The 14242-nt window shown below is 41.6% G+C and overlaps 2 protein-coding genes across 3 annotated transcripts in view; one reads left to right on the plus strand and one right to left on the minus strand.

Moving 5' to 3' along the window:
• birc2 (baculoviral IAP repeat containing 2) overlaps positions 1 to 3926 on the plus strand; it is an 18141-nt gene extending 14215 nt beyond the window's left edge. The window contains exons 5-9 of one of the 2 annotated variants that reach the window (XM_063012251.1): positions 1449 to 1491; positions 1579 to 1821; positions 2728 to 2982; positions 3249 to 3290; positions 3445 to 3926. In XM_063012251.1, the coding sequence (XP_062868321.1) occupies positions 1449 to 1491; positions 1579 to 1821; positions 2728 to 2982; positions 3249 to 3290; positions 3445 to 3638 (777 nt within the window). In that variant the 3' untranslated portion in view covers positions 3639 to 3926. The remainder of the gene's footprint in view (positions 1 to 1448; positions 1492 to 1578; positions 1822 to 2727; positions 2983 to 3248; positions 3291 to 3444) is intronic. The other variant, XM_063012252.1, reaches the window with a different exon arrangement.
• The window catches only part of polq (polymerase (DNA directed), theta), a gene marked incomplete at its 5' end in the record, with an annotated part of 25297 nt that continues 14978 nt past the window's right edge, over positions 3924 to 14242 (minus strand). Inside the window, 14 exons of the mRNA XM_063012173.1 lie at positions 3924 to 4228; positions 4318 to 4424; positions 5614 to 5755; positions 5842 to 5966; positions 7251 to 7362; positions 8700 to 8884; positions 8965 to 9083; positions 9168 to 9294; positions 10743 to 10917; positions 12122 to 12256; positions 12356 to 12549; positions 12642 to 12882; positions 13709 to 13899; positions 13978 to 14118. Coding sequence (XP_062868243.1) covers positions 4115 to 4228; positions 4318 to 4424; positions 5614 to 5755; positions 5842 to 5966; positions 7251 to 7362; positions 8700 to 8884; positions 8965 to 9083; positions 9168 to 9294; positions 10743 to 10917; positions 12122 to 12256; positions 12356 to 12549; positions 12642 to 12882; positions 13709 to 13899; positions 13978 to 14118 — 2108 coding nt within the window. The remainder of the gene's footprint in view (positions 4229 to 4317; positions 4425 to 5613; positions 5756 to 5841; positions 5967 to 7250; positions 7363 to 8699; positions 8885 to 8964; positions 9084 to 9167; positions 9295 to 10742; positions 10918 to 12121; positions 12257 to 12355; positions 12550 to 12641; positions 12883 to 13708; positions 13900 to 13977; positions 14119 to 14242) is intronic.

Genomic DNA, 14242 nt, shown 5'->3' on the forward strand with positions numbered 1-14242 from the left:
TTTCTTTGTGCATATTTACATTACATTTCACATTTTTAGCATTTAGTGACAGTATATTGTCTATGCAATTGAGAGTTAAGGGATTACTAGTCCAGTACCTTAACCACTAGGCCACAACTGTCCCATATGTTGCACTAAATGATGTCAGATCATCGTACAAAATGTGATGTAACAGAAAAAAGGTATTTTGAGCCATTTATAGTTGGACTTGATCACTGTGCTGCTGCATAACAATTCTACTAAAGGTCAGCAGTGGTCACTTAGGGCAGGTTGCCCTGGTATCATATCACTTGCACCTCTGTGCTTGACTGTTGGGATGGAGTTCAAATCGAGAAATGCTGTGCCAGCCATACATAGGATGGAACTGGACCACAAAGTCCAAAGTAAAGGCTTGTGGTTAACTGGACAATGCCTCTTTGTTCCTCCTGCAGTGGTTTTGCTTTGTGACTTCCCCATGTGACGTGTTTTTGTTCAGTCTCGCTTCAATGGTTTGATTTATGAAAGTTGGCTGTTCTCGTTTGGGAGAGAATAGCTCTCGCTGTATTTCACTGTAGTGCCAGAATTCTAGTCATGGGGTTTGTAAACCCTTCCTTACTGATAGATATATTTTGGTTCCACACAGGGCCAGTTGGTGTTGGATGTTATTCCTTTCATTAATAAAATAATCATTTAAAAATGTAGTTTGTTTACTCAGATCGTTTTGACTTGTATTAAGTTTAGTCTGAACATCTAAAACAAGTAAATGTACCAAAATAGGAATCAGGAGGGGGGCAAATATTTTTTTTGACATAACTGAATACACTCTGGGCGGCTCGGTGGGTAGCGCTGTCGCCTCACAGCAAGAAGGTCCTGGGTTCAATCCCTAGCCGGTGTGGAGTTTGCATGTTCACCCCGTGTCTGTGTGGGTTTCCTCCGAGCGCTCCGGTTTCATCCCACAGTCCAAAAACATGCAGTCAGGTTAACTGGAGACACTGAATTACCCTATTGATGAATGGGTCTGCCCTGCGATGGACTGGCGCCCCGTCCAGGGTGTTACTGTGTGCCTTGCGCCCATTGAAAAGCTGGGATAGGCTCCAGCACCGCCCCGTGACCCTAACTGGATGAGTGGTTAAGAGAGTGAGTGAGTAATTACACTTTTAATAACCGAATAACTACTTTTATTACATTTATTAGGTTTACCTATTATGTATGTACATATATTGATCATTGCCAGCTATACCTACCATAGAGATGCACAATATGGGTATACAATTACTGCCAAAGTTGCTTTGTACACTCCTCTTTACTCCATTTATCAATAAATAAAGGCCCTGTTATCGAGCCCCTACTGACCAGGTATTATTTGGGTGGTGGACCGTTCTTGGCACTCCATCGACACCATCATGGTAATAATGTGCTGTTACTTGTGATTCCGTTTAAACTATAATCATTTTGTTGTGTTGTAATAGCTGCTGACCAACGGAGATTCAAGAGAATTTGTTGATCCACCAGGTGAGTAAACGATATACAAACCGGAACACTTTCACAATTTCACTTACAACAACAGGGTCTAATAACTTTCTTCCTCTGTACATGCAGTTGTGCATCTGGGTCCAGGAGAAGAACGTTCAGAAGATGCCGTAATGATGAACACACCGGTGGTCAAGTCCGCGCTGGAGATGGGCTTTGACCGTAATTTGGTGAAACAGACGGTGCAGAGCAAAATCCTCACCAGTGGAGAAAACTACAAGACTGTGCAGGAGCTGGTGTCTGATCTGCTGAGTGCCGAGGATGAGAAGAGAGAGGAGGAACGGGAACTTTTCGCAGAGGAAATGGCATCAGGTTTGTTTTATTTAACAAACATGCTGATCTGTGAAGTGGAATTTCTATTATATTGTTCCATTTACATTTACGGCATTAGCAGACGCTTTAACCCAAAGCGACTTACAGTACTGTGACAGTATATTGTCTAAGCAATTGAAGGTTAAGGACCTTGCTCAGGGGCCCAACAGTGGCAACCTGGCAGTGGTGGGGCTTGAACCAGCAACCTTTGGCTTACTAGTCCAGTACCTCAACCACTAGGCCACACCTGTCTCATTTGATTTTCATCAACTGCTTTATCCTGGTCCTGCCTGGAAACACTGGACCCAAGGCAGGAATACCCTCTACATGGTGGCCGTACATCGCAGGGCTTCAAAATACAACCCTAATGACCCTAAATTTTAATCTCAGCGGTGCTGTTGGACCAGCCAGGCATCTACACAGACATGATTGGCTATATCTGGGGGTGCCCAATCTATTTACATTTACATTTTTGGCATTTAGCAGATGCTTTTTTTTAATTCAAAGCGACTTACAACTGTGACTGTATACATTGCAATCAATTGAGGGTTAAGGACCTTCCTTGCTCAAGGGCCCAACAGTGGCAACCAGCGACCTTATAAACCCTACATTTTAATCTCAGTGGTGCTGTTGGGCCAGCCAGGCATCTACACAGACATGATTGGCTATAGGCTATATTGGCTTGAGGGTTAAGGACCTTGCTCAGGGGCCCAACAATGGCAACCAGTGACCTTTCGATTACTAGTCTTGTGCCTTAACTGCCGAGCTACCTCTGTTCTGCCAGTTCAAGATATTCCTGCCTTGCACCCAGTGTTTCATGATAAAACCAGTCTGCCACAACCCAGACCAGGATAAATTGATTAAAGAAAATGATTGATGTATTTCTTCTTTAATATTTCTATCTAGATGGATTTACTTTCCTTAAAAAGCATCACGCAGCTCTGACACAACGTCTAAAAAGCGTGCAGAGTCTGATGGATCATCTGCTGGAGGAGAACGTCATTTCACAGAAGGAGTACGACACCATACGCAACTGTGCTACAGTCAAGCTGCAAACCGGCCAGCTTATCGATTTGGTCCTGACGAAAGGGAACGCGGCAGCCGAGGTTTTCCGCAACTGGATCAAAAAGAACGACGTGTACCTCTTACGAGAGCTAATGGGTATTTCACTTTTTGCATACTGTCGTAGATAATGTGTGTAGATTTTCAGTGTTCCATGTTAGTCCTTGTCTTTGTTGAACTGTAGTAGTCCATACTAGTAGGTAGGAACAAGAATTTACTTAAATAGATTCCCTCCAATTATAAAAGGTGATGCTCAGAAAAAAAACTCCATAGTTTAAAAATATGCAGGGAAAAATCCAACAACAAACTTGCATCACGACATAATGCTGATGATCCGTTTTATGTTCTCTTCACTGCAATTTCAGCCCAGACAAATGAAGCCGCATCACCGAGTCAAGATCTTTCAGGTATACAGAGGTTTTTTTTTTTTGTTTTTAGTTTTTTTCTTCAGTTAGTAGCTTTCACACTAAAGGGAATCAGATACAGATCCTGCCCTCAAAGAGTGAACCATAAACAGAGAACTGTAGCAGAATTAATTATGTGTGTATGTTTATTTCACAGACCTGCCGATGGAGGAACAGCTTAGGAGACTGCAGGAGGAGCGTACGTGTAAAGTATGCATGGATAAAGAAGTCAACATTGTCTTTATTCCCTGTGGGCACCTAGTGGTGTGTAAAGAATGCGCCCCATCCTTACGAAAGTGCCCCATATGTAGGGGCTTGGTCAAAGGCACTGTGCGCACATTTTTATCCTAAACTGAATTTACAAGGACTTTTTTCGGCATCTATAAAAACATATATGTGCTTTAGGGGTGTGTGGATTAATACAATTCCTGACGCTCTACGTCAGTTTAGATAAAAGCATCTGCTAAGTGCTGTAAATTTGCTATTGATAACTAAACACACAGAATTGATGGTCAAAATGAAACTAAAACCTCCAGATGATAGGAAAGGAAAAATGCAAATGTGAGGTATTTAAAATTTGTGGACTTGTAAAGTCCTGTTGCACTAATCATTAATAAACATACTAGTCTGAGTTTACAATCATTTTTATTCTGTTGTGTTGATAAAAATACAATACTACATTAAATAATTCTTCAGATTTACATATGCTTACTCTACATGATTAGCATTTTAACATTTCATTACATTTATGTCAGTTTAAAATGGAACTCGATTCCAGTAGTTCATATTTATAACGATCACTATAAAGCAGCATGAAATCCTTTTTTTTAAATATCTAACTCTTGAAGGTTTCCCCAGCTTGGCCCGACTTTTACTTTCGCTCTGAGTTTCACGTATAATTTCACAGCAGATTCCATTTCTCGTTTTACAATTTGTGCAACCTGCAAAAAGACACAAATCTTGCAGCACACTGAGCCATTTTATTTCTGTATAAAAGTTACAATTGGAGAGAGAGAATTTTTTACTCTACCTGGATGATATCCTCCTCTGCAACCTCATAGATGAGTTCATCATGTAGCTGAAGGATGAAGAAAGCTCCTCGAGTAGGTCTGGACCGAGGCCTGATCCGTCCTCTATCTGTGTGAAGAAAATACCAATACTGTAAGGACTGTAATGTTCACCCTAATGGAACCTTTAATAATTTGTAATTTGTGTTCTTCAGTCTGTGATTTAAAAATTAGCCTTCCTAATAAATAGTTTCCCAAAAAATGTGACCGTATTTAACCTAAGATTGATTAAGGATGTGGCCAGTGGTCAATACCTCAACTATAAATCCACCACTGTCACCCTGCACAGGCAACCATGGAGAACGCCTAAAGCCAGACACACCAGTGCAGAATGACTTACATTTCTATTACAGCAGTGATTACGAGGAAACTGAGCCACTTCAAAATAACTCCGTTACTAAATTCACTAGCACACAGACCAGCTTTGACACCTGTCCTTTTCTTCTTGTGTCGTTTCTTCATGTATTTAATGGAAGAAGTTAGGAACCACAGAAATAAATGAATAATAATAAGTTACACTTGTATAGTGCCTTTCACAAAAGCCAAGGTCACTTTACGAGAGAAGAAGTGGAACGTAGAGAGGAAGGAAGAGAGTTCCAGAGCGAAGGGGAAGCAACAGTAAAAGATCGACTGCCCATAGTACTCAGCCTGAACCTGGGAACTACCAGGAGACCAGCATCTGACCACCTTAAATTCCGGGATGGAGTGACAAAAACTTTCTCCTTTTAAAGGGCCTTTAGGGCTTGGATTACACTACATTAATGCATACTTTGGATTTTTAACCTTTATTTCATGCCTATTGTCTCAAACTACAAGAATCCTGTATGTTTACAGACCTTAAAATGAAATATTTTAAACTTTGAAACCAATTTGGACTAAGATTTGTATTTTTAAGACGACCAATTAATCTCGAGTCAAGTCCATTTTATTTGTATAGCACTTTTTACAATGGACATTGTCTCAAAGCAACTTTACAGAGTCAAGGACCAACAGACCAAAAACCCCTGTTGAGCAAGCCGAGGGCGACAGTGGCAAGGAAAAATTACAGGAAGAAACCTTGAGAGGAACCAGACTCAGCAGGGACCCCCATCTTCCTTGGGTGGCCTGGAGGATCATTTAAATGAATAGAATTTACACAAATCTTGAATTAACTAAAAGTTCTGGTTCTAATGGAGCTCCATGACTAGTAAAACATCTGATTTTAATACTGCACAGGCGGAGAACTTCGCCGTGCACATCTGGTTTTAAAATCACTTCACCTGTGCTGCCCAGTGGATGCTGATGTGACAGTGGGACGTCAGGAAACGTTGCCTCCAGTCTGCGCTGGATATTAACAGTGGCCAGCTTCACGATGTCTGCAGCAGATCCCTGAACTGTCGTATTTACAGCCTGTCGCTCTGCCTGGAGAGAGAAAAACGGATCAGCAGCTCATCCTCTTTCCTACAGCTCTGAACGTTCTGGAGAGGATTGATGATAGAAGCTTTTACATGAGATTTGATGTACAGGTTTGATTCCTTGATGCCAGGCAGAAATCTCTTCCTACCCAGTAACGTCTTAACAAAGCCGTTCTTACTGCAGTTCTTCACTGTGTCACGGAGAAACGCCTGAATGCCTGTGAGGAAGAAATAATCGCAGGATATTATGTGTATTTATTTTAATATCTATGAAATTAATAAAACAGGTTCATGAACCTTTCTGCACATCGAAGCTCATTAAAACTACAAAATGTTTTAAATGCTCTTAAATCCTGACAGTAATAGCAGAAGGACAAAATGTTTTTCTCTGGAATCTCAACAGTTTGTAAAATTAGGGCACCACACCTTGTGTTATTGGTACTAATTTACCAAGTATGCAGTATACAATCCGGTAACAACCCTTTAGATTTAGCATGTCAGCCAACTACAAGAACCAAATCACTATTACAGTCAGAAATTTACACCTGCAACTGGCAATATTTAACCCTCCTCACCATAAAAGATATTATGATGTGTAAAGAGTTATAAAAATGCAACAAGAAATCTCAGTAACTCTCAGACAGAATTTATATTGATACATGTAAGAGAACATAGTTTAAATAACGACATCTAGTTCTCTTCACACCTGCTCATGTGCACTCTTGTCCAATCCCTACCTTCAGTACAAGGTGGAACATTCTTTTCACCGTGATGACCTATAATAAGCTATTAAGTTAAGTGCTAACGATCTTCTCACACCTCTCCTGTGGAATTTTCACCCATTCTTCTCACAAAAACGTTCCCAATGGATTGTGGTTCGATAGCTTTTCTATGAGCTTTAAATCTGAAGACCGAGAAGTCCACTCCAGAATATTTCTCAACTGATTCCTTGAAATGGAAGTGTGTTTGGGTTCATTGTCTTGCTGGAAAGTCCGGTAATCACCAAGGTTTAATTTCACTACACAGGGCATTACGTTCCCCCTCAGAATGCTTTGGTATTTTTTGAATTAATATTGCAAGTCACATGGTCAAGACTGCCAGTTCCTACAGCAGAAAAAACATCCTCACATGACCGACCATCACATTATTCATGCTTCACAGCGAGGACAGTATTTTTCTTGTGCCAGAGAAAGCGCTGATCCATGTGGCCAGACGGATCCAGTTTTGATTTGTCAGTCTATAAAACTGTGTCCCAGAGTTGTGAAGTCCAACCATGAAGTCCTTGGCGTGTTCATGGTGATCATCTTATGGCTGCTACCAACATTTGTCCAAGCCTTCATCAGGCCATTCGTTCTTGGGGGTTCAATATATACGCCTAATACTTTTAACTGTATTGTCAGACCTTACTGTGATAAATCTTTAACCCTAAAACCAAAATCTTCATAATCAGATACTACAATGGTTTTCATAACAGGACGCTTGTAAGCTTGTGTGTGATTTACCTGAGTATCTGGCTTTAAATGTTTCGATGTAACAGGCAGCATCATTTTCATCAATACCCATCTGCTCTCCTAATGACTTTGCTCCCATACCGTAGATTATTCCATAACAAATCTGTCGGAATAAAAGGACACGATCACCTGACGCCACTCAAAACCTGATTTACAGTTAGAAATCACGTTTCCATTTTGTTCTACATGTAATACGATATGAAAACATTTCCCTTTCCACTTTATTCCTAACTGTTACAAACACTGGGGTCAAGGTGAAAATCCACCATAAATAGGGGACCTACAACATCCATTTATTCAGTCACTCTGTTATGCCAAGTTCACACTACACGACTTTCCAAGTGGTCAGGTCGCTGTACAGTTCACACTACACGACTGGATCTCTTGTTATCGGGAGTCTTTCAAGTCGGTGTGCATTTCACACTACATGACTGATCTGTGATAGGGGGTTTCACACTACACCATCTATCACTAACTGGAATCGCAGGCGAGCTTCTCTGGTCTCCCAAACTTCATTTTTTCATGAAAACCAATGTGAGAAGTGACGAGGGGTTTAATGATACCACGTCCAAAAATGCACGTCAACAAGTAGCGAGCGATCAGAGTTTGTGTGCTGATGTGCAGCGTAAAATCAATGAGAAAAATGAATGAATCTGAGTGGATTTGGCAACGCGAGCAGCATGGATTGTTCTATAGTGAGTTGGAGGTTAATAAATATGTTTTGCAATGCAGCGTTGGTGTTTTGTAGAGAACGATCAGGTCAGAAATACTGTAAAACTTGTGTGTGCTGATGTATTCTGATATAAACTATATTATGCTCCTGTTCCACCTGTTTACACTCCTCCCCTGCATTTCCTCTCACCCCGTATCCTGCGTTCTCATTGGCTGTTCGACATAGCACTTATCGCCAGTCGGGATATTTGACAAGCTAGATATATTTCTTCAGTCGGCGAGCAGCTCGGATCGAGTCGTTGAACAGTTCACACATAGAGATTGAGGGCAGAGTTTCGATCGCCGACCAGAGCAATGGAAATGTGGTCTGATGAGTCCAGATTTACCCTATTCCAGAGCAATAAGGTAAAGGAAAAAAGTGCATGAAACGATGCACCCATCATGCAAAGCGCCAACTATACTACACTATACTAGCCTCTGGAGGCAGTGTTATGATCTGAGGTGGCTTCAGTTGGTCAGGAATCAGCTCAGCGAACTCACAAAGCGAATACTGAATAACCCATCAATGGATTTTTTCTTCCCTGACGGCACGGGCAAATTCCAGGATGACAATGCCAAGATTCACCAGGCTCAAATTTTGAAAAAGGGGTCCTGACCCTAACCCCAACTGAAAGCAAAAAAAAACAACTTGCAGCTGTAACTAAATGCAGCTGAATCTCTGCAGCGATCATTTGTAATCTATATTAGAAATCTACAAAGTTCTAATACCTGTTTAGCCTGCTGTCGCATGCAATCGTCGACTGCTGCAGGATCCACCATCTTCCACTCGGCAGCGATGCTTTTGAAAACGTCTTCACCGCTGTTGAGGACCTGAAGAAGTCTTCGATCACGGGACAAGTGAGCAAGCACACGGAGCTCCAGCTGGGAGTAATCAGCGGCCAGAACGAGTCCTCCTAATCAAACAAGACGACAGTGGGCTAAATCAAAGGTTCTTTATATTAAAAACAATATTATACTAATAAATCATTCTTACCTGTAAATGGAACGAACGCATGCCTCATGCTGACTGAGAAAGGAATCCCTTTCTCTGGTGATTTATCTGAATCCTTGATCAGAGATACCAGCTGATGACGAGTGCGGGATATTTTAGCCCTGAAACAGAAATAAAATCAAGGCTAAAGTGGAACAATAACATTGAACTATGAATTGAATCTCATGCTGAACACAGAGCCCTACCGTGTTTTGCTGAAGGTACCAGCTGGGTGATTTTGTGAGGGCTGGCTCTCTCCTATAGAAGTTGGCATCTGGATTTCAAAATCTTTTGGGACATTCTGGATATTGGGTTCAGTAAAGCTCACCCTTCCTACACAAATATAAATATAAAGAGACATGAATGAACTGAAAAATAAATGAAAAACACCACTGTAAAACACAACGACTTACACCGATCAGCCATAACATTAAAACCACCTCCTTGTTTCTACACTCTGTCCATTTTATCAGCTCCACTTACCATATAGAAGCACTTTGCAGTTCTACAATTACTGACTGTAGTCCATCTATTTCTCTACCTTTTAACCTGCTTTCACCCTGTTCTTCAATGGTCAGGACCCCCACAGGACCACCACAGAGCAGGTATTATTTAGGTGGTGGATGATTCTCAGCACTGCAGTGACACTGACATGGTGCTGGTATGAGTGGATCAGACACAGCAGCACTGCTGGAGTTTTTAAACACTGTGTCCACTCACTGTCCACTCTATTAGACACTCCTACCTAGTTGGTCCACCTTGTAGATAGATGTAAAGTCAGAGACGATCGCTCATCTATTGCTGCTGTTTGAGTCGGTCATCTTCTAGACCTTCATCAGTGGTCACAGGAAGCTGCCCACGGGGCGCTGTTGGCTGGATATTTTTGGTTGGTGGACTATTCTCAGTCCAGCAGTGACAGTGTGATCCACCTAAATAATACCTGCACTGTGGGGGTCCTGACCATTGAAGAACAGCATGAAAGGAGCTAACAAAGCATGCAAAGAATCAGATGGACTACAGTCAGTAATTGTAGAACTACAAAGTGCTTCTATATGGTAAGTGAAGCCAAAAAAATTGACAGTGAGTGTAGAAACAAGGAGGTGGTTTTAATGTTATGCCTGATTGGTGTATATTGAATGATGAGTTTACTCATGAGAACAAAACACTAAATGTGAAGCAGTGCTCTCAAATTACACTCACTGTTGTCAGGAAAAAAGTAAGATCAGGTTTCTACGCCTGGTAACGGAGTGCTTGGCTCTGTACAAGAGACAGTTTGGAGGACTTGTATAGTTTTAGCTATTAGACTCTGGGTTGTTTTACCCATCCAACAGTTTGGTATTTTCCCCTCTGAGTTTCAGGATGAGCTCTGATTTCTCAGGTGCTTTCTCAGTGCAGAGGCTCACTTTAGCCCCTCCAGACTGAAAAAAGTACCATAATATCCATAATTCAATCCATAATTTAGCTTAGCACTGAGTTCCACATTAGGTACACAGTTTTGTGTCAGGTAGCCTAGCTCTGATTCTGGAAATTTAGTACATTTTAAGATTCAGTGGTAGCCTAGTGGGTAGAGCTTTGGGCTATCAACTGAAAGGAGTGTTTGAATCCCAGCTCTGCCATGCAGCCACTGTTGGGTCCTTGAGCAAGACCCTTGCCATACGATGGCTGACCCTGTGCTCTGACCCCAGTTTCCAAACAAGCTGGGGTATGCAAAGAAAGAATTTTGTTGTACTGTACATCTGTATATGTATAAATGACAAATAAAGGTGATCTATTTAAATCACCTGTCGCAGTGTGGGACTGTGAGACAGGGTATATTCTGTCCATTTCCAGTTTAGGGTGCCAGCTCTTTTCTCTTTGCAGCGGAAAAACCACCTTGGTCATGGCATTGGTTATCCTTCTCCACTCCAGAATGACTCCTGGTAACTGATGTAATGGTTTGAGCTTTTCCAGTACATCCTGTGGGAGGAAAAGTAACATTATAAACACCAACACATTTGGAACACAGGACCCCCACAGAGCAGGTATTATTTAGGTGGTGGATGATTCTCAGCACTGCAGTGACACTGACATGGTGGTGGTGTGTTAGTGTGTGTTGTGCTGGTATGAGTGGATCAGACACAGCAGCGCTGCTGGAGTTTTTAAATACCTAGTTTTTAATGTGTGACATTATGGTTTATCTGTGTAATATTCAGTATTAATATGTGCAATATTCAGTTTTCATACGTGCAATATTCAGTATTAATATGTGCAATGTTCAGTTTTTTCATATGTGCAATATTCATTTTTCACATTTTTTTCTTTGTTTTAAGAGAGTAGAGTGTTTATTATTTTGACATAAATGGGTGCTACTGTAAAAAACTGCAATTTCCCTCTGGGATCAATAAAGTATTCTGATTCTGATTCTGATTCTGGAAAAGATATAAATGTACACCGATCAGCCATAACATTAAAACCACCTCCTTGTTTCTACACTCACTGTCCATTTTATCAGCTCCACTTACCATATAGAAGCACTTTGTAGTTCTACAATTACTGACTGTAGTCCATCTGCATGCTTTGTTAGCCCCCTTTTTTAGTTTTTAAACACCTTACTGTCACTGCTGGACTGAGAATAGTCCACCAACCAAAAATATCCAGCCAACAGCACCCCGTGGGCAGAGTCCTGTGACCACTGATGAAGGTCTAGAAGATGATCGACTCACACAGCAGCAATAGATGAGCGATCGTCTCTGACTTTACATCTACAAGGTGGACCATCTAGATAGGAGCATCTAATAGAGTGGACAGTGAGTGGACACGGTATATAAAAACTCCAGCAGCGCTGCTGTCTGATCCACTCATACCAGCACAGCACACACTAACACACCACCACCATGTCAGTGTCACTGCAGTGCTGAGCATGATCCACCACCCAAATAATACCTGCTCTGTGGTGGTCCTGTGGGGGTCCTGACCATTGAAGAACAGGGTGAAAGCAGGTTAAAAAAGTATGTAGAGAAACAGATGAACTACAGTCAGTAATTGTAGAACTACAAAGTGCTTCTATATGGTAAGTGGAGCTGATAACATGGACAGTGAGTGTAGAAACAAGGAGGTGGTTCTAATTTTATAGCAGATCATTAAAGTTCTTAGGGGAAAAGGGCAAAACTGATGAACAGACCTTGGTTGTGCTGAACTGTTTGGAAAGTTTTACACGGCCGCTTGTTCCTGCTCTCCTTGTGTAGCCCAGAGTCTTTTTATTTTTTAAACCGTTCAAATCTCCATTAGGAGGGAGCTTCAGTTCAAGAAACAGGACCTAAAATTGTTTAGACAGCACAGCCATCCAGTTTGGTCATTAAAAAAAGAAATAAAGCATAATCAAAGACAAACTGTAATTCTTTTAAAGTGATCAGACCTCAGCGACATCGTCTGGGCTGGTCAGCGAGAAGCTGTGCCCGGCTAACTGGTACGCCCGGGATTCCAGGTCACTCAGCTTGGCCTGCATCACGTGCTTCTGAGCTTCACATTCAGCCACACTGAAGCCGATGCCATTCAGCTCCAACAGAGCCAGGCAGTACTGAGTGGGCATCTCCACTCTCTGGAACGCATCTAACCATCAGATAAGATCATCGATCATACACAGAGGAAAAGGAAACATATAAACAGAGTCATCGTTACCAGATACAACCGATCTGCAGTACCTGAGAAACCGTCTTTTTCCAAGAGCACGTCGAGTTGTGTCATGACCCTAAAGATGAGAACAGATTCTACGGCTGCTCTGTAGCGTCCAGACAGACTTGGGTCTCCATATATTCCCAAACTCTCCACACCCTGTCCGGAGCTAATTCCATCCAACAGGGGCAGATCCTGAGGAGCGAAGTTGGTCACCATGTTGTGAAGAGTTCGCTCCTTGGAGCCTGGATCCAAAAGCCAACATGCTACCTAACATATACAAAACCTTTTTTAATTTTAGATCACCCAGGTACATTTACATTTTCAGCATTTAGCAGACACTTTTTATCCAAAGCGTCTGAGCAATTGAGGTTTAAGGGTCTTGTTCAGGGGCCCAACAGCAGTAACCTGGCAGTGGTGCGGCTTGAACCAGCAACCTTCTGATTACTAGTCCAGAACCTTAACCACTAGGCTACAACTGCCTAAAGGTAAATGTGATCAAGTTTTTAAACACGTCTAGACTGAAACAGGTCTGGAGTTGATTTGAATCTCATGAAATGGTCCATTCAAGTGAGTTTTACATTGCATTGGACTTGGAAGCCGCAGTCCAGAAGAAGCCCCTACTCAGGCTATTCTTCGTCCATGTAATCTGAAACTAACTTCAGTCAAGCTCTAAGATGCTAATTTTCGAGCGAAGGCTTCTTGTTAACCCTTTAATGGCCTCCTTAACCATTTGATTGAGCTTACTTTGAGTCTAAATACTTGTGTAAAAATAAGCTGTATTTAAATGATTTTGTTTTGGCCGTATCTACTCCTTGGTTGACGTGTTAAACTCAAAAATATTGGTAGATGACACTGTGGTTTTAAGAAAACAGGCTTTCTAACATATATGGCAACGTAAAGCTTAATTGTTATAAATTGTTTGTTGCTGGTGTAGTCTCAAGAAACGAAGAAATTAAAAGAAATCATTTTTAATCTTTATTTTCTTGGCGAGACCATTAAAGGGTTAAGCCACTGGCAATGTCATACTTCCTTGACCTTGGACAGTTTTACCATGTTCCAGCAGTAAATTCTATTTACTTCCTTAAATTCTTACTTTGGGATCCTCAAAGGCACCTCTTATAGAAAGTCCACACGCCAGCACAAGAGTCTTGTACAACTGAACGAGGTCATAAACAGCCATCACGCCACCTGATCCTGATGCCAAACATGCCTGAATGTCCTTCATCCTCTCTTCAACGGTCAGATTTCCATCAAGTGGAGGTGGTGCTAAGCTGGCACTTATACCTGTCAGAGAGTACCAGTCAGTTCTGAAGGGTTAAGCATGTACTTAATACTTGAGTTTGAAGCAAGTACATTCAGTACCTGTGTCTGGTAGTTCTTGTTGCAGTGAAACATAGTAAGCATCCTTTCCTCCCCAGCTTAACGATATGCCAGTGACAACAAGGTCATCAAGTCCTTTAAGGACAAAACCATCTTTTCTTCTGTTCCTCATTGGTGTGGTTGCTTAAAAACAGAACAGAAAACACACGTGTTCACATGTACTCCAGCTTCTACCAACCGTTATCTAAAACATCTGTGGCGTGTGGGCTAGCAGACTAAACACAAACAACAATAAGGCTAAATTAGC

Source organism: Trichomycterus rosablanca, chromosome 16, assembly GCF_030014385.1.
Source record: "Trichomycterus rosablanca isolate fTriRos1 chromosome 16, fTriRos1.hap1, whole genome shotgun sequence".
Lineage (NCBI taxonomy): Eukaryota > Metazoa > Chordata > Actinopteri > Siluriformes > Trichomycteridae > Trichomycterus > Trichomycterus rosablanca.